Consider the following 19,924-nt stretch of genomic DNA (forward strand, 5'->3'; position numbering starts at 1 on the left):
GAATCCAATGTTAGCTTCACTTCCTCTCTCATGAGATACCTTCATCTGATCGATTTTTGAAGGAAGCATAGATGTATCCTTAGCTGCCTTTGATATCCCACAATCCTGGGCTTTCCATTCTGTGACAGTTGAGCTAGAAAAATAAAGATGGCGTCCGAAGATTGCATTTGCTGCTCAGTTTGTGTATAAATGTACGATTTTGATCAACATATTTCAATTTTGATATCATTTCTATTGAGAAATTACTACTGTAGTAATTAAATATTTGTTTAGTTCTCACCAAAGCTCGCGCTATATTGCTGTAGATCATTAAACTGTTACACTGCCTCAGAAGTCTGTCCGAGGTACCTTCATGCACAAACGCTGCCATACAAGTCATTCTCTTATAAGACAGCGAGGCAGCAAGACAGCTACCTAGGATTTCGGACGCAGCCATCAAATTATCCAGAGCTGGTTGCTAAAGCATTCGATTAAATACTTAAAATTGCCAATGAAATCTGACAACAATTTTCTCATAAGCTTTGTTTCTAAACGCTGGAATCATGACCAAAAAACTGTATTTTTCAGGCTGGATCGGGCTAATGCGAATGAGCAGTCCTAAATGTGCGTCTTGTGCCTCATTTTTGACAGAGGCGGTCATTGGAGCTTCTAACGGCCGCTGCAGGGACGCGATGACTTTACCAATTGGCGATTGGCTCTTATTTAGAAGGCGGGACTTATTCCGCCACATTGGAAAAGGAGGTCCTGTTACTCAATATGCGTTCTTCAGCGATCTTGGGTCCTTGGCTGCGTCCGAAATCCTAGGTAGCTGTCTTGCTGCCTCGCTATCTTATAAGAGAATGACTTGTATGGCAGCGTTTGTGCATGAAGGTACCTCACGAAACTGATTTCGGACAGACTTCTGAGGCAGTGTAACAGTTTAATGATCTACAGCAATAAAGCGCGAGCTTTGGTGAGAACTAAACAAATATTTAATTACTACAGTAGTAATTTCTCAATAGAAATGATATCAAAATTGAAATATGAAAAAATCGTACATTTATACACAAACTGAGCAGCAAACGCAACTTTCGGACACCATCTTTATTTTTCTAGCTCAACTGTCACAGAATGGAAAGCACAGGATTGTGGGATATCAAAGGCAGCTAAGGATACATCTATGCTTCCTTCAGAAATCGATCTGAGGCATCTCATGAGAGAGCAAGTGAAGCTAACACTGGATTCGGACGTGCCTTGATGCCTTACTACCTTGAAATGTGTCCTCGGAAGGCAGCATTTTCCAGTTTTCTGACGCAGCCCTTGTGTTCTTGCTTTACGTCATCATCAACCGTCGAAGTTCATTCCAATAGAGTGCCCCAGGGATGACGCGTTTTTGTAGGCAAAACCCAGAAGCGAGTTAGCATTTTAGGACTTCCGGTTCCAACGCCGTAAAGTCTATGGGTTTTTTGAATGGGTTTTTGCTAAATCGCCTGAAATAAGGTCTGTGGTTATCAAAGCCTCTAAATACTTTCACATTTTGATCTATGACACTAAAACACACCAGATATAACCAACTTGTGGGTTTTTAAACTTTTACTGTGTCTTCAAATCGGCGGTTGCTAACAAATTGCTAAAAGGGACTACTTCCTTTGGCGGGGACTTTAGACGTCATCATTAAAAACGGTACATTTGGACAGCATTTCTCATGAGAAAGTGGATAAGTATTCATACACAGAGCATATATAATCAGTGAGCATGTTTTTAAATAAAGTTGCTTTCTAAATAAAGTTTGAGGAAGCTTGGTGGTGACGACGTTGATCCGCGACCATGGTGTGCTGTAGTCAGTTTATAGCCTACTGTAAGCCTTTTATATCTGACCACTTTATTTAGGCTTCAAAATCTATAAATGGTGTGTTAACTTGTAAAGATTATCTTGATAGACAAAACATGTAAGTGTCATAACCCTTTGTTAAACACAGAGCTTATTTTCTGCGATTTTCCAAAAGTCTATGGGAAAAATGCATAGGCTTTCGATCGAGGGAACCCGTGCGCCGCTAACTTCCGGGTTGGCCTACAAAAACGCGTCATCCCTGGGGCACTCTATACTCAAGAACGGAGGACGCATGAAAGTACCCGGATGTGTTCTTGATATCGAGGATGCATCGAATGCAAACTTGAGAGAATCGAACCGTTAAAAATCCCAGAAGACGCTGCGGCGGTCACCGTACGGAAGCCTGTAAGCTTTGAAGTTCTCGTGAGATTCCAGCTACAAATACGTGACGGCTCGTGAAAGTAAACCGTTTGTTTTGCTTAATTTTAATAAAATGATAACCTGAATAAAGCCTGCAGTATTTTTATTGGCATATAAAAAATTATCTTAACATTGACAAAGCATAACAGCCAAAGGCTACTCATTTTCATAAATACACGCGGTGAAATAAAAAGATATAAAATGATATGAAAACAATGTCTATAATAATATGAAAGAATTTATTTAAACAGGTTATGACAATTGTTTGTGATGTTATGTTGTATTTACTGTGCATTAGCCACTTATAAGATGCTGGGACGGTCAGTTGAGCAACAAGACCGCAGCACATCTCAATTCTTAAATGATGCGTTCTCTGTCCTCGCGTCCTTCCGAGACCGTTCTTTCAAGGTCGCCTGGCAAGACCGGACTCCACAAGAACGCAAGTCCGTTCTCTGCGTTCGGGGCGTTTCCCAATTTTGGGGTATTGTCACACGGGAATAGATGTTTTTCAACCTCTTTGCCTGATTTGCTCAAATCGAGTTGGAGATTTCCAGAAAAACAATAGTCTTGTATATGAATGTAAGTGTATTGTTGTAAACTAGCAGTTGTTTAACGTTTCTTTTGCGTGAATATGCTTAGAAAATAATGCACACCCGAGGTGTATCCGCTTGGTGTCGTGGCCGAGTTACCACATCGGGTGTGCATTATTTTCTAAGAATTCAACAGCCGTCGTCAATTATTCCTTACTTAATGCACAGCAAGCCATGGATTATCCATTATATATATGTATGTATAAACTAAAAAAATGTACTTGTCACTGGCGATTCTATTGCCAAGGTGTCATAAAGGGGTTATATGTGTTACATAATTCTATAGTATAAGTATTCTTGATTACAGGAAATGTAACATTATCTCTTGCATTCATCAGGTCAGAGAGGAGGATCGTTTAATTAAAGCCTGTGAATATGGCATAGATTATGGTAAATGCATGTTCTCCTTCCTCAGTCACTGACTCCTTCATCCAGTCTCACAGCTGATGCTAATAACAATATAACACCTATCATTGACAGTTTATAAAGTCACAGTGATGCGGATGGATCTGGCTCAAGACTCTGATATCTATCACTTAAAGGTGGACATGGTGCTGAAAGAAGGTACGGTTCATTATTCCCATGTTTCCATCTAAGTATATTAAAATATATAACGGTTCCTGTTCTGTCCTGTAGGCACTGATACTGACGCTGAGGAGAAAGTGAGACCCTTTTTGGCTCATCCCACGTGCAGAGAACATATGGGATTGAAACAAGGCAAATCATACCTTATCATGGGCACTGTACTGCTAAACCAGCCAAGGTAAGTGTTAGTTCTTCCTACAGGATTCTGCTTTTGCAAGAAGGACACACAACCAGGTAAATTTAGCATGTAACAGAGCTTAATACTGACGAGTGTGTGATATTATCTCTGTTACTAATTTGTCGCACTATATGGGTAAAGACTGATTTAATTCACATAGAATTGCTGTACAAGTCATTTGTTAGACCAATGAAAACGGAATCAGACTTGGGTAAAATATCAAGAAGTGCACATTAGCATCACATTTGTGTATTTAATGTCCATTAATTGTTGTTAATACCATGTGTTGTGTTGTTTTTAGTGAGCAGTACATGTTTGGAGAGCGGACCTGGATTGAATACTGGCCCACAAGAGAAGAAGGACAAACTCAAAAATACAGGGAGCAATACATCGGCATCACTGAACTCCAGGATGTCCTCCGCAGAGAAGGATGTGCTGTATAGTATTACAGAAAATGTAACCAAGGCCGGCCCAGGCTCTGTTGGTGCCCTAGGCGAGATTTCATATTTCCGCCCGCCAACATTTTTCAAAACTTTATTATAACATGACATAACATACTGACAAGTATTAACATAAATAAGTAGTAAATAAATAAAAACAAAAAATTGACTTAGTCACCTGAAGAATAACACAAAAATGTAATTAGAAATTAAAGTGCAAATCAACAAAAAAGTGCAAAAAAATGGATCTTTAAAAGATGTTCGTCATGCATGCTGTATGCATGCTTCGAATTATGTGAGTAAAGTATTTATTTTGATGTTCACGTTTGATTCTGTGTGAGTTTGAGGCTATGCTCTGTGGCTAACGGCTAATGCTACACTGTTGGAGAGATTTATAAAGAATGAAGTTGTGTTCATGAATTATACAGACTGCAAGTGTTTAAAAATGAAAATAACGACAGCTCTTGTCTCCGTGAATACAGTAAGAAACAATGGTAACTTCAACCACATTTAACAGTACATTAGCAACATGCTAATAAAACATTTAGAAAGACAATTTACAAATATCACTAAAAATATCATGTTATCATGGATCATGTCAGTTATTATCGCTCCATCTGCCATTTTTCGCTGTTGTTCTTGCTTGCTTACCTAGTCTGATGATTCAGCTGTGCACAGATCCTGACTGCTGGCATATGCAAATATTGGGGTCATACATATTAATGATCCCGACTGTTACGTAACAGTCTGTGTTAGGTTGAGATCCGCATGTTTTCCGGAAGTCTTTTAAACAAATGATATTTATATAAGAAGGAGGAAGCAATGGAGTTTGAAACTCACTGTATGTCATTTCCATGTACTGAACTCTTATTATTCAACTATGCCGAGGTAAATTCAAATTTTGATTCTAGGGCACCTTTAATATAATTATAGCATACCCATATCATTTCCATTTTGTGCATACAGTGGTAAATGGCACACTTAAATTATTTTAATTCATGAACGCTAGATTATAGTCCTGGTCATGGTCTTTTTCTTCATTTAGTGCACTTTTTGGTGAATTAAAAGCAAGCAGTAATGTAACTGAAATTAAAACAACATTACAGAAGCTTACATTTATTTTAAAGAAAATGAAGTAAAATTAAATAAGCAGTTAACTCAAGCAAAAATGGTCCACAGTGTCAGTGTTGCCAGTTAAGATGTTCTAAAAATACTATTTCAAAAAAACTGCATAAACATCACGGGCTAATACAGTGATTAACTTGTGATTCTTCTATATTGCTTTTTTTCTGCTCCTCTTCTTTGCTTTACTTCCTGCCTTTTGCCCCTGATACTTTTCTTATTTCACTTATTTTTTTAAATTATGCTTGATATGAGCACATAAATGGTAAAACTATTTTAACTGTGTGCGCCATGAATAATAAATGCATTATGACTATGTATTATAATTACATCATGACACAAAAAGTGTTTAAATGTCAAACATGACATGTTGTCAAATCTTATGATTTTTCATTGATGTCAGTTTTATTTTATTCTAACATTATTTTAATCAGTTCGATGATCAATCAGTACTAAAAATGTTAATTGTCAGTATTTGCTTAAAGGATTAGTTCACTTTCAAATGAAAATTTCCTGATAATTTACTCACCCCCATATCATCCAAGATATCCGTGTCCTTCTCTCTTAGGTCAAAAAGAAATTAAGGTTTTTGATGAAAACATTCCTGTATTTTTCTCCATGTAGTGGACTTCAATGGCCTCCAATCAGTTGAAGGTCAAAATTACAGTTTCAGTGCAGCTTCAAAACGTTCTACACGATCCCAGACGAGGAATAAACTTGACTTATCTATAGAAACCATTGCTCATTTTCTAATTTTTTTTTTTTTTTTAATTTTTATACATTTTAACCATAAATGCTCATCTTGAACTAGCGCTCTTCATCTTCTTCTCTATTAGAATTCTGGCAGTGTAGACACTGCTAAGAGTAATACTGCCCTCCACAGGTTAAAGTGTGAACTAATTGTTATATACTTGCACAAGCATATTTTATGACAATTGAGTTAAATATGACTGAGTTTGTCCCTGAATGTAACATTATCTCTTGCATACTCATCAAATTAATCTTTATAATAACACTATGTATAAAAATATTGTTTCTTTATTGTTCTTTGTAATAGTATCAATATGTTGTTTTAATTTCGTAAGAAAGTTTGTTCTGCCTCTGTTAAGGCCCTTTCATACTTAACACGACGCAAAGATGCGAGGCGAATTGCGGAAGAGCGGACCTTTCACGCTGAACACGATACGACAGATCATCATCTGCTAATTCACGCCTGCACGCTAGGTGGCGCCGACCAACAGTGCATTTGTTCTAATGTATGTCTTGTATCGTCCGCTGCATACAGCGTTAAATTATATGGAGGACCAAATTACTCAAAATGAATAATAAAATAGATAATGGGTTAATAAAACAACAATTAAATGTACCAGTTTATTCTGAAATAATTCAATAATTATCAAATAAATGAACTATTAATTAATCATATAAATCAATCAATCAATAAATGTATTTATTTTGTAAAATTCCATGAAAACATTTAATTGTTTTAATTTATTTCACAATATCCTCTTTCATACACTGTTATTGTTTAAATATCTTTATCTTTTTTTTTTTTTTTCACAATTAAATTAGCTTTTTCAGAAAGCCGTTTTTCATAATAATTTGCTGAATTTATGAATGACCCCTATTTGACGAATCATGTATTTCCAAAGCACGATTTTCTCAAAGATTCTAATAATAGAGGACATTTCACAAATGCCAATCAACAGGCAGTGGGCGGTGCTTGGCGCAAATAGATCGTTTGCACATGACGTCATTGCTGCAGCACAAGGAGTGATTTTTCTATGTAGGAATCCTATTGCAAACTCTAATTTCCTATGTTTTGCGTCTTTTGTGGTTGCTCAAATCTATCAAACCGAGAAACCCAAGTTTAATAGATCCATATCGCAGTGTGATAAAGTAATGATCTTATAGGATGGCTAAAATCATGCAGTGTATCCAGGGCTTTAGGTCTGGCAAGGTGAACTGAAAGATTGGAAACGAATATGGCTGTAGGACTTGATCAAGTTAAAAACACACTGCTTTCATTTGCAGATGAAGTAGAAGGGAATGTTTTATTTGGTGATGCTCTCTTATCTGGATTAGACAACATAAAGGATCTGCTATTGGCAAATAAGTGCGTCAGAGGATCTAGAAATTGACAACTACATATGGAACCTTTTACAAGGGACTGAACGCAGAGTTCTTGTACATGAGTAGATGAACACTGTAAATACTGACTCTAAATCACATTTCATTATTATCATTATTGTTTCCCATATGCCATACGTGAAAAACTAATCTACAAATGCTGAAGCAGCAAACTATGCGAAACAGAATTTGTCACTGCCAATACTTTCGCCCACTGCTCTTATTCTTTTACTCGCTATTCGTAAATTCCTTAAAACTAAATTGATTGATTGATTGACCGTTCATTTATTTTTGAAGGGTCTTGATTATTTTCAGAAAATTCTGGTAAACCACCCCACTTCCAGACCCTTGAAACAAACCAAGTGTGTGAACACAATGTATCTCACAGATAAAGGCTGTGTGAATAAAAAGTGCAGTTTATTTTACACACAACAATGGATTTCTGTAAGGCTTCAACAATTAATCAATTAAAAATCATAAAACCATTCAACATCATTTTAGTGACACATTACAAAGCATAAGTCAACATGCGGTGCAAAAATAAAATCACTCATATGCAATTAAGGCTTGACTAAACAATGTAGCATGTTCCCCCAAATAAAAAACTAAGATTTCTATTGTTATGTAAAATAATGAAAATGTACAAAATAAAAGTAAGTATCTGCAGTAGAAAATAATGTTTACATCATCTTGAGAGGATCTGGTTCACTCAAATTAAAATCACACAGCTCATTCCCTGAGCGGCTTTGACACCTGAGAATTGACAAGATATTACTGTACATTCACAGTGATCATATACTGTTCATAGTGCAAACACATGTCATATCCTTTCAGATATTCAGATCAATAAAATGTGTTAAGCAAATGAATAAGATTTATCTTAAAATCATAAGAGGTCTTGTTTTTTGAACAGCCGTCTCATGTACTGGCTGGTTGTCTTGACTGGGCCGTTTATGACCGGAGTATCAGTGAACTCCACCACGCAGGAACCTGAGGAGCACGGTGCCGACTCCAGCTCCAGTACGGTTATGTTGTTTTGGACGGAGGTGCTGAGCAGGTTGGCTGGGACAAACAGGGTCACCTGTGGCCCACGGGAAGGCCAGTAGCGGCCCACGTTAAAACCGTTAATCCACACTTGGCCCTGGAATAAAAAAAAGCATTTTATGATCCTTTATATTTTCACCAGCACTAATTTCTGCACATTTGTAACTGGATTTCATTATAGCCAACAGCAGCGGTTATGAGTCTTACCTTCCTCCAGTTGGGAAACTGGATGTACGTGTCCTGAGGGAGGTCAGGAATGCCGTCAGGGATGAGGAAGCTGCCAGCGTAGAAGGTTGGAGGTGAAAGAGCAGGAGGAGGTGTGGTGGAGGTCAAGGAGATGGATCTGCTCGATGCCGACAGCAGCCCCTTACGCACTGCTTCATCTATACTCAGAGAGTACACCGTCCAGTTACCCAGAATATCAGCACCCAGAGTCAGATTAAACACCAGACCCTGAGGGACAGAGAGAGAATATGAGTCAGAATTTTTCTGTGGGATTTATGAGATTGTAGATTGTCAGCTACAGGGAAACTATAGACACCAAGAACGATAACTTATATTAGTGTCCACATCAGCAGACGATATTGTTCTGTTTATTCTAAAGCCCAAAGTATACTTCACTTTTTAAAGGTGCTAAAGAGGATGTTTTGTTTTATACATTTTTGCAATATTACTTGAAACTGTCTTTAATAACTGATAAAAGACTATTTATTAGGTGCACTGAAAGGAATAATATTAATATACATCATCTGTGCACAAGGTAGGGCCTTAAAGGGATAGTTCACCCAAAAATGAAAATTTGATGTTTATCTGCTTACCCCCAGTGCATCCAAGATGTAGGTGACTTTTTTTCTTCAGTCGAACGCAAATTATGATTTTTAACTGCAACCGCTGCCGTCTGTCAGTCAAATAATAGCAGTAGATGGGAACTTCAACTATAACAGTAAATAAAACTTGCTTAGACAAATCAAAATTAAAACCTGCGGCTCGTGACGACACATTGATGTCCTAAGACACGAAACGATCGGTTTGTGCGAGAAACCGAACATTTTTTATATAATTTTTTAACTCTAATACACCACTATGTCCAACTTCGTTCAGCTTCCGGCTAGTGAGGTCTGATCGCGCTCTGACAACGGAAGTGATGTCTCGCGCTCATTGAAGTATATGGGCGAGACATCACTTCCGTCATCACAACGCGTTTTTTGACCTCACTAGCCGGAAGCTGAACGGAGTTGGACATAGTGGTGTATTAGAGTTAAAAAATTATATAAAAAATGTTCGGTTTCTCGCACAAACCGATCGTTTCGTGTCTTAGGACATTAATGTGTCGTCACGAGCCGCAGGGTTTAATTTTGATTTGTCTAAGCAAGTTTTATTTACTGTTATAGTTGAAGTTCCCATCTACTGCTATTATTTGACTGACAGATGGCAGCGGTTGCAGTTAAAAATCATAATTTGCGTTCGACTGAAGAAAAAAAAGTCATCTACATCTTGGATGTACTGGGGGTAAGCAGATAAATATCAAATTTTCATTTTTGGGTGAACTATCCCTTTAAAAACATCAGCCAATCGATCATCGCGTAAATGTTTTTGTCCGGAGACAGGAATAACAACTGCAGATTATGAGTTACCTGCGGTGAGTCCCACATAATGAATCCACTAATACGACACAGCGAATGCCAGTGGTAAACACTCGTGTTCCAATACTCGTGCACGAGTTTTGGGAGGCGTTCCCTCGAAATTCTTACTAATGCGCTCATTTCAAAAACTCAGTAATAGTCTTTGGATTCTCAGTCGACAAAAAGATCCTCTGTAGCACCTTTAAGCACATAGTGCGCGTGACGTGAATTTCAGAATCAGAAGAGTACACGCGTACTGTATGCGCACGTCAGATTTTTGTATACTCACATACTTGTACGCACAGATTGCACATGGGCATTAAATTTATTTTTGCAGTAATTAGTTTATCCACAAGGTGGCAATCATGCCCTGGGGGTATCAATTCACAAGGTATTTGAAGAATACCTGCTTAAACAGAACGGAACGCATGCAAGCTACAGCGACGATGGAGGCCTACATAGACGAGAGATTGTGTAAAGACGTTAGAAAGTACCCTCATATGTACAACTCTAGCATTAAATACAAAGATGTTTACATGGGTTGTAACTCGTGGCGAGAGATTGCTCAAAACTACGTACTGTGAACACGTACAGGTCGAATGAAGTATACTTTGCAAAGCTGTGCACGTAAAAAACTAAGTATACCCAGGGCTTAAGTGCATACTTGTCTGTCACTTTAAACGCTCGAGCTCGTTACAGCAGGATGGATTCTGATTGGCTGTCAATGTTTTTATCGTTCATCAACTGGATTAAATAATTCTGAAGTTGATTCCAACTATATTGTTTCTTCTGTGCCGTTATCGTTATAGCTGTGGTGTGAACTCTGCTATTCTTTAATATTTTAGAACTAAATCTTTATTGTTATCTTTATAGTTATTCTTGGTGTGGACGGGCATTAATTCTGATTAGTTAGAAAGGATATAACAACTCAGGTAAGAATAAGCTGAGGGACTGAGAATTAGTGAAATGAAAGTTTTGGTTGCCTTGAAGTCATTAATTTCTCTGCCGTAGTTGATTCTGCCCATATTCTCCACTAGGATGTCCACACGGCTGCCAGCTTTTCCCATTATATTGATGGTGAGTGCCTTGTTCCGCTCCAAAATACCAGCAGAAACCTAAACAATGAATGATTTAAGAAGCGCAGAATGAAATTTAACAGTTACACTAATGTTCAAAAGTTTAGGGTCAGAAAGATTTTTGAATGTTTTTGAAAGAAGTCTCTTCTGCTCACTAAAGCTGCATTTATTTGATCAAAAATACAGTAAAAACAGCATTATTGTGAAATATTAAATAATTTTTAATTATTGTATTCCTGTGATCAAAGCTAAATTTTCAGCATCATTACTCCTTCAGTGTCACATGATCCTTCAGAAATCATTCTAATATGATGATTTGCTGCTCAAGAAACATTTATGATTATTGTCAATGTTCGAAACAGTTGTGATGCTTCATATTCTTGAAGAAACAGTAATGCATTTGGTAACACTTTATTTTAAAGTGATGTAGTTAGATGTGCATTTGTTTCTGGATTTGAAGTTCAAAAGAACAGCATTTATTTGAAATAGAAATGTTTTGTAACATTATAAGTGTCTTTACTGTCACTTTTGATCAATTTAGTGTGTCCTTGCTGAATAAAAGTATTAATTTCTTGGCAGTGTATAAAATGTGTTATGCAACTGTGTTAAGAGCCTTTTAACAATCACAGCTATTATGATTACGAGTAACTCAGACATATACCAATCAACAGAGTAAAACTTACACCATTAATGGATATATAGGCCCGATCATGGACTCCATTTAAAGGGGATGCCAGTGGCGTGGGCTTCAAACAGTCAACAGGTAACACCGTTTGATACAGCATAAAGCCAAATGCCTGACGAAATAATGAGACAGCCATAATCTTTGATCAGATAAGGCATAAAGCAATACAGTTCATAAAAATCATCTGCATGGACACTGACTGAGACAAAGCAGAGGGAACATTAAAATAATTATAACATAACAGAACTGCACATTTACTGAATAAAGATTAAGATGAGACGCAGGCATACCTGACCCATTTCAGTAAATGTTAGTGGGTAAAGAGTTTTTACAGGGCCAGAGAAAGATAATACATCCAAAGACTCCGACACGGTCTTGAGCTGCAAGGACAAAGAGATCATCCACACTTCAATGGTCTTTATTCACTTCAAGACATAAGTGCTATACATGACCTATTACGCTTTTTTTTATTCTCTATATCAGTAACACTGTTTCTGAACTCCCTGAAACGCCTCCATTGTAGTCTTGAGTTTGCTTCCAGGACCACAAAAAAGTTGAGTTAGTAGTGTGTCATGGTAAAGGGCGTGACATTCCCCAAACATGCTTGAATCGCTCGACCAATCACAACACTCTGTTCCAGCCGACCAATCAGAGAACATTATGCTTTTCTGAAGGTGGGGCTTCATAGAGACAGGAACTAAACAGAGCGTTACTGACAGACTGGGAAGAGAGGTGCTGCAATAATGTCAAATATGTAAAAAATAATGTGTTTTTTGAACATTCAAGCATGAAAACCTGTTCTAGTAGACCCCAAAACCAAATCAAGACTTTGCTGAAGGGCATAATATGACCTCTTTAAATAAAACAGAAACTCAAAATATAAATCATATTACAACAGTAGAGGCAAAGATGCAAAAATTATTTACCTTCTTCATTTGCACTTGTCCATATGCAAATTTAGGTGTTGATGGAGGCAGCGGTCCTTCTGGTATGTCTTTGTACTGTATCCAAAAAACAACAACAACCAATCAGATCAATTTGCACGATTACTGACCATTGTGTTTGTCCATTGAAAATCATAATTCTTTTGAGAAATAGCTAAATCTTTACCATTTTGATGACATCTCTTATGGCGTAATACTTCTTTGTGAGGTCTCCAGCTTCTGTAAGCGGGGCGTCATAGTCGTAGCTGGTTGGCTGAGGACCATAAGGAGAGTTGGCGCCTATAATGTGATAAAATCAAAGGAATCAAAATATTCAGGTAGATGTGCACATCCCCGCCAAAAAAAAAACCAAACTGGGCTCAGGTGCAGGACAGCAAATAGGCTAATGAAAAAAGAAATGTGACATCCGCACACTGAAAATAGCTGCTCCAATCAAAGGAAAAATCAAAGGAAAATATGAATCGAGACACATAAATTATTCTTGGCCTTTTGAGGTACAAATCTCCAAGACCTACCATTCCAATATCCAAAGTTAGTTCCACCGATGAACATATATCTTAAAAACAATAACAAAAATAGTGTATAAATAATACAATTCTGACTAATACATTTTTATTTATTTTTTTAAACCAATGCATTCCTTTCAGAAGTCAGTTTTTAGTGCAAAACCGATATTCAGTTGTTATGGATGACCAACTCACAAGTTGACATTGGCTCCCACTTCCAGGATTTCATTGAGGCTCTTGACCACAGCAGCTGTGTTCACGACAGAGTGTTTCTGGCCCCAGTGGTCCAGCCAGCCTGTGTAGAACTCAGAGTTCACCTGCAAAAAAACTGGTTTCACTTCCATTTTCCAGAACACCTTTCTACATGTTAGAATTGTGACACGGACGCCCGGTTTCACAGACAAGGCTTATCCTAAGAAAGGAATAGGCCTTTGTTCAATCAAGATATTTTATAAACGTTCACTAGAAAAAACATTACTGGTGTGCATCTTGAGACAAAACAATGGCACTGACATATTTTAAGATCTGTCAGTGCGAGTTACATTCATTTAAAAAAGCTCAAACATGCATTTTAGTCAAGGACTAGCTTAAGCCTTCTCTGTGAAACCAAGGGATAATATAGTTTAGTGCAGCTTTGCTTTCCAGTGTTTTTATATTCACAACTGTTGATAGGAAAAATTTGTTTCGTACCAAAGGCCCACGTGGCTCTGCATGTCTCTGAGCTTCAAACGCAGCGGTAACATTTGAACCTGCACAAAAATACAATAAAATTTACAACGAGCCAAGCTAAGAAATGATAAAAGAAAAAAAAACTGAAGTGAAATAAAATATTTAAAAAACCCATAAAACTTATTTCAGTTAGTTGCTAAGGCAACATTTAGGTAACATATAGGTTTAAATATAGGTGATGTATCTAGGATATTTATTAAGGTGATATATAGGCTGTGCAGACCTGGGCCGAAGTCAACAGTGGCATAGATGCCCTGGAGGGATCCACACTTGAGATAACCCACGCCTGCTCCATCAGTGGTGAACAGGACCACCTCATCTCCCAGATAAGAGCGGAACAGCTGGCTGAGATGCCGCATGTAATTAAAATCACAGGCAAAGTAACTGCCGTATTCATTCTCTACCTGTGTAGGAAAGCAATCACATTCATACATGTAAGAAGATGTGCTTGTGTTTGAAAATGAAACTTTTATACGTTTCACATATTTACATACTTGTTTGACCTGAAATAGATTAAAAGGGTGAAAATACACAAACAAACACTATATAATATTATACATTTTATACATAGAGTCATCTCTATTTAGCATGCAAGGTTTTTATGTATTTATATTTAAAATCCTAACAAATTGCCCCACTTTTCATCAGTTACACCCATATATACACGCACGCACATATATATATATATATATATATATATATATATATATATATATATAAAATCACTGTATATAAAACTGTCTTACCTGTACAGTAATGATGGGTCCGCCGTTCTGGTACAGGTTACGTTTTATGATGGGCAACAACTTCCCCATCCACTTATCCACTGCTGCAAGGTAATCTAGAGCAATATAAAGAAATTCACTGCAGCTAACAAGCTATACATTTCACTTATTCAACTGCATTTTTTCCAATCTAAGGTTAATCAATAACTCCTGTTATTACCTGGATCAGATGATCGCAGCACAATGTCTTTCTTCTTCAACAGCCAGGCAGGCAAACCCCCCTAAAACAAGAAATAGTGAGCCAACTGAGGTCAGAAAAGTCAGTCATTTACACTCCGTCTCATATTCTGTTTCTTTTTCAAATCTTTTAATTATACACAACTGTATAAAAAATTAAAAATAACTTAAAATTAAAAAGAATTAAATTGAAATATTACTCTATATACATCGGAATTATTGACTTTATAAGACACACATTTAACAAAATGCAGGTGTCCTGCCTACAATTTAGATCAGGGGTTTTCAATCTTTAATGGCCTTGGGCCAGTTGTTCAAAAGTAATCTGATCAGATTTCAGCTATCTGATTGGATAATCTTGGAAATGGGTTGTCCAAAAGGAAAAAAGGATTCTGAAATCAGATTAGATCACAAAATCCAATCTTGGTTTTGATCTGGGTAAAGTCATCAGTTTGTGGTGTTCAAAACTTTTTAGTAAGATTGGGATACCTTTGATCCAAAAAATCTGGATTATACTGATCCCATCAGAAGGGTGGATTTCAGGAACAAAAATGTAATAAAACTTTAAAATTGGTCAAAAATACAACATTTTTATCATGTAATATACGTATAATTTTTTTATTTAGCTTGAGTAGTTAACTTTTAAAGTAATACATTAGAAGTAGAAATTAGGCTGCATATAAGTGTTTTTAATTGCAATTAATCACAGAAAACAAATTGTGATTAATCGAGTTAATTTTTTTAATTGATTGACAGCACTAATCAAAAGCATTAATTCATTCATTTTTACATTGCTTTTTCCTCAGACCTCCTAGCACTCTCTTGCGGCCCCCAGTTTGAAAAGCCCTGATTGAAGCTGCGGTCACACTAGATTTTGAGCATGAAAAAACTCTTCAGACACAGCAACGGTCGTGATATGGTGTCACGCTCTGCAGCGTCTTTTTTATGAACATGAATTCAACATATACAAACAGTAATATAGTCAAAATGTGAAAAATGTACAATCTACTGGAAATTACTGCAAAATTGTCATTCTTTTCATTCAAAGATGAGGTCACGCCATGATGTATCGATCTTCTTCTGGTCACACATCTGAGAATCCGCAGCTCAGAGTCCACCAAACTTGCACCTCGAAATGCAGCAAAATGCAAATCTTTTTGCATGAGCATGCGTTTGGGGTCTGATGCATTCGCACGTGTATGGAAGTCAATGTAATGAAAAGTGTAGTGTGACCGCACCTTTAGGTGCGCCTCTGTCTTTGCTCACCATATCCCACTCTGCACAGATGTATGGGCCTGGTCTCATGATGACCAGTAGGCCGATGTCTTGGCACAGCTGCAGGAAGTGCTCTAGATCCCCATCTCCGCTGAAGTTGTACAGACCAGGCACCGGCTCGTGGAAGTTCCATGGCACATACCTGTGGATGAATTTGCCATTAGGGAAATATGAGTTGGAATGAGTGGAATACAAATGGCCAAAGAAATTCCAATGATTAGTACATATTATTCATAAAGATTGTACTTGCAATACGCAACTTTTCACCAAAAATATTTCATAGCTCAGAAAAAAGTATATTCGCTATTGAATTTCCATGGGATTTATTAATTTCCATGACTTTTCCAGGCTTTTACTTGATTGTGGGAATACAAAACATTGCATATGACTGATACTTAATCACTGTCAGTTCGTCTTACGTCTGGATGGCGTTCAGACCAGCCTTGTACATCTTGAGTAGCCTGTCCTTCCAATAGACTCTGGGAATCCTGCTGTAGTGGATGCTGCCCGAGATGTAGCGAAATGGCTCTCCATCTTTAAGGAAGCAGTTTTGATTGTAATCCACAGAGAAACTGGGTGCTGAAGCATACTACAGAAAGGAAAAAGATACAGAGGAAAGGAACAGTTTACCCAACTAAAAATGACATTAATAAGGAAGAATACTTGACCACAGAATACCACAATAACCAATCTGAATCAAGTACAGTATTCCAGAGACCTTATGTACTCAGCCTCACGTTTGGTTTTCCTACTTCTATGGAACACATTCAAAAATATTTAGCACAATATACTTGTTTATATACTTGTCTAAACCGGGGACTGGAGCATTTGAGTTCCTTAAAGGTGCAATATTTAAGATTTCTGTGTCCGCTAGAGGTCGCTAGAGGCCTATTCAAAACAAAGGTGTCGCTTAATGACGGCAAGTTTGAGCGTGGAATCTTGGGACATGTGGTCTTCACATCACAGCTGGTGGAAAAGAATAGGAATAGGACTCTGGAAAAAATCATGTTCATGGATGCGATTATTAACGTTACTGTAGTATGAAGCAGAGCAGGACCGAGTGTTGTGGGAGCTGAACGAGGAGCTGGAGAGATTGCGCAACACGCTGCGAGCAGCAGGACTTTTATTATGACACAGTCGCTGACGCCGCTTCTCACTTTTCCGGTCATGAGTGTGAGGTAACACAGCTCTGTTTATCATATTAGATACATTTGACTGTGTTGACAATGATGTTATAACATTACTCTGTGTGTTCGCTCAGTGGCTGCTGTGAGACACTGTTGTACACTGCAGTAAGATAGATTGATTTTAGAATATCATTAAATGCTGGATGGCTTGTGTTGATAAATGGAATGTAATTAATTTTAAAACGTATTGTATGATGGAGAAAATGCTGTTTTACTCTGAGGCATGGTAAAGCATGGTACTCGCAAAAAAAAAAAAAAAAAATCAAGAAAATCAGATTTAAACAATAAGACTAAATGTGTTGACCTATATAACAACAATTCGTTTTCTGTCTATGGTGTTTGGTCTACAAAATAAAACTGGAAACCGAGGAAAACGCAGGTATGACGCAATTGACCCTTCACCGGGAGTTTGATTGACAAGTGTTCTAACCAATCATAACGCCGAATCCGCCATTTTGTCCAACGAAGCAGTCAGGAGGTAGAAGATTAACCTCGGTGGACTTGAACTTGAAAAATGGTGTGTATTTACGTCTTTCCATATTTGAAACAACATTCCTTCTCGTGTTCATTCATGTTTATTTGACGCTATAAATTAAAGGTGATAAAGAGGATCTTTTCGTCGACTGAGAAACCAAAGACTGTTACTGAGTTTTGAAATGAGCGCATGCGTAAGAACAACCCCCCCTCCTTCACAGCTCATTTCGAAGGAACGCCTCCCAAAACTCGAGTACGAGTATTGGAACACGAGTGTTTACCACACTGTGTCGTGTTAGTGGATTCATTATGTGGGACTCACCGCAGGTAACTCATAATCTGCAGTTGTTACTCCTGTCTCCTGACAAAAACATTGCATGCGGCGCCTGTGGAGTGTGGAAAGTTACTGGAGCGCGCAGCCGCACTCGTCTCTCACAAGGAACGTCATGGCAGTGATTGACAAGCCAGAGGGCCAATCGTTTACGCGATGATCGTGTGGCGTGAAAGCGCCATGGCTTGTCGGACAAAGCAACAGTAACTAAGAGGGGCGGGTCTTTGCAAAGGGTCTCACACGTCCCGGAGCCTTGGTTAAAATTGCAATTTTCTCACAATTTACAAATAGTTGCAAACATTTGGGATATTGTAAGTACTCAAGTGAACAAAATATATAACTCTGGATATTTTACTGCAAAAAATCTTACATATTGCACCTTTAATGACAAAAGAGTGGTCTCAAAGAAGTCATGCCAGGTTTGATGTCTAGGATGGTTCACGTGTGTCTTGTGGCCAATTATTAGTGACAACAAACCTGGCATAACATCATGACAATGCATGTTTGTGTCTTTTTTGTTAACATACGAACGACAACCCCAATTCCCATTCACTTTCATAGTATGGAAAAGAGCAGTCGTTTAAAAATCCTCTCTGTGTTGATAGATTAATATGGAACTATGAGGGAGAGTAAATGAGGAGGACAGGAGAATTGTGATTTTTGTGAACCATCTCTTTAAATAACACTATCAAAGGCATTTATGTTTGATGACTGACATGACATGATGTGTCACAAGACATGTCACGAGACGCAAGAGTAAGGAAATCTTGCACTTGACAGGTGGAGAGATCCGCGTTAGTATGTTATTATCATAACATAAAATCAGAGCAAAAGTGCGACCAAATCTCTCAAATGAGAAATATTCCTCCATAAACAGTGTCTGAATAGCAAAAATTGGAAAGTATGACACTATTCTCATATGCAAGTCACTATTTCAAGTGATTGGGAGAACATCTGCAGTAACGTTAACCAAGCTTAATGCTTGGTTTAAATGATTCTTTTAAAACAAATAGACAAAGTTAATACTTACAGTGACCGATGGAAGGGCCAGGAAGAGAACAGACATCAGTCCGACACCCGCCGTCATGGTGTTTATATCACCCGCCGTCATGGTGTTTATATCAGCACTCAGCAGCGGTGCGGAAGTCCAATGCCATTTATTTTGGTTACTACTAGCGATGACTCTTGAATGAATCGTTCTGTGGAGTCGGATCTTTTTTTCAATGAACTAGTTGAATAGAGCAGGTCTGAACGATTCGTTCACAAATCGAACTGAATCAGTAAAACGGTTAACCTACCTTATATTTATTAATTATTTTTCATTACTAATACAATTAAATGTTAATGTACCTAGTCAGTTAAGAAACTCTAGTCGTCACAAATTAGTTTTAGTAGCTTTGACAAACTGAACTTGACAAACTAAATCATAAACACCCTTATTAAAGGGTTAGTTCACCCAAAAATGAAAATTCTGTCATTAATTACTCATGCCGTTCCACACCAGTAATACCTTCGTTCATCTTCAGAACACAAATTAAGATATTTTTGTTGAAATCCGATGGCTCAGTGAGGCCAATGACATTTCTTCTCTCAAGATCCATAAAGTACTAAAAACATATTTAAATCGGTTCATGAGTACAGTGGTTCAATATTAGTATTTTAAAGCGATTCGAATATTTTTGGTGCGCCAAAAAAACAAAAACAAAAAACGACTTATTTAGTGATGGCCGATTTCAAAACACTGCTTCAGGAAGCTTCGGAGCACAATGAATCAGCATGTCGAATCATGTGTCAAACTGCCAGCGGCTGAAATC

The 19,924-nt window shown here is 37.6% G+C and overlaps 2 protein-coding genes across 3 annotated transcripts in view; one reads left to right on the forward strand and one right to left on the reverse strand.

Annotated features, from left to right (window-relative positions):
* Nucleotides 1-6,422, forward strand: part of LOC137033105 (complement C3-like) — a 31,946-nt gene extending 25,524 nt beyond the window's left edge. For both annotated transcript variants that reach the window (XM_067405218.1, XM_067405219.1), the window contains 4 exons: nt 3,159-3,210; nt 3,301-3,384; nt 3,457-3,583; nt 3,885-6,422. In XM_067405218.1, the coding sequence (XP_067261319.1) occupies nt 3,159-3,210; nt 3,301-3,384; nt 3,457-3,583; nt 3,885-4,026 (405 nt within the window). In that variant the 3' untranslated portion in view covers nt 4,027-6,422. The remainder of the gene's footprint in view (nt 1-3,158; nt 3,211-3,300; nt 3,385-3,456; nt 3,584-3,884) is intronic.
* A 1,169-nt stretch (nt 6,423-7,591) lies between these two features.
* Nucleotides 7,592-19,256, reverse strand: glb1 (galactosidase, beta 1). The gene is made up of 16 exons (XM_067402925.1): nt 19,141-19,256; nt 16,538-16,707; nt 16,110-16,260; nt 14,827-14,887; nt 14,628-14,722; nt 14,105-14,285; nt 13,843-13,901; nt 13,348-13,469; nt 13,162-13,202; nt 12,813-12,925; nt 12,629-12,703; nt 11,993-12,082; nt 11,701-11,814; nt 10,925-11,056; nt 8,527-8,772; nt 7,592-8,416 (listed from the first exon to the last, which is right to left on the reverse strand). Exons 1-16 carry the CDS (start codon nt 19,219-19,221, stop codon nt 8,162-8,164), a joined length of 1,986 nt encoding a protein of 661 aa, XP_067259026.1. The 5' UTR covers nt 19,222-19,256; the 3' UTR covers nt 7,592-8,161.
* Between the last annotated feature and the right edge of the window lie 668 nt (nt 19,257-19,924).

Source organism: Chanodichthys erythropterus, chromosome 12 (genome assembly GCF_024489055.1).
Source record: "Chanodichthys erythropterus isolate Z2021 chromosome 12, ASM2448905v1, whole genome shotgun sequence".
In the NCBI taxonomy this organism is placed as follows: domain Eukaryota; kingdom Metazoa; phylum Chordata; class Actinopteri; order Cypriniformes; family Xenocyprididae; genus Chanodichthys; species Chanodichthys erythropterus.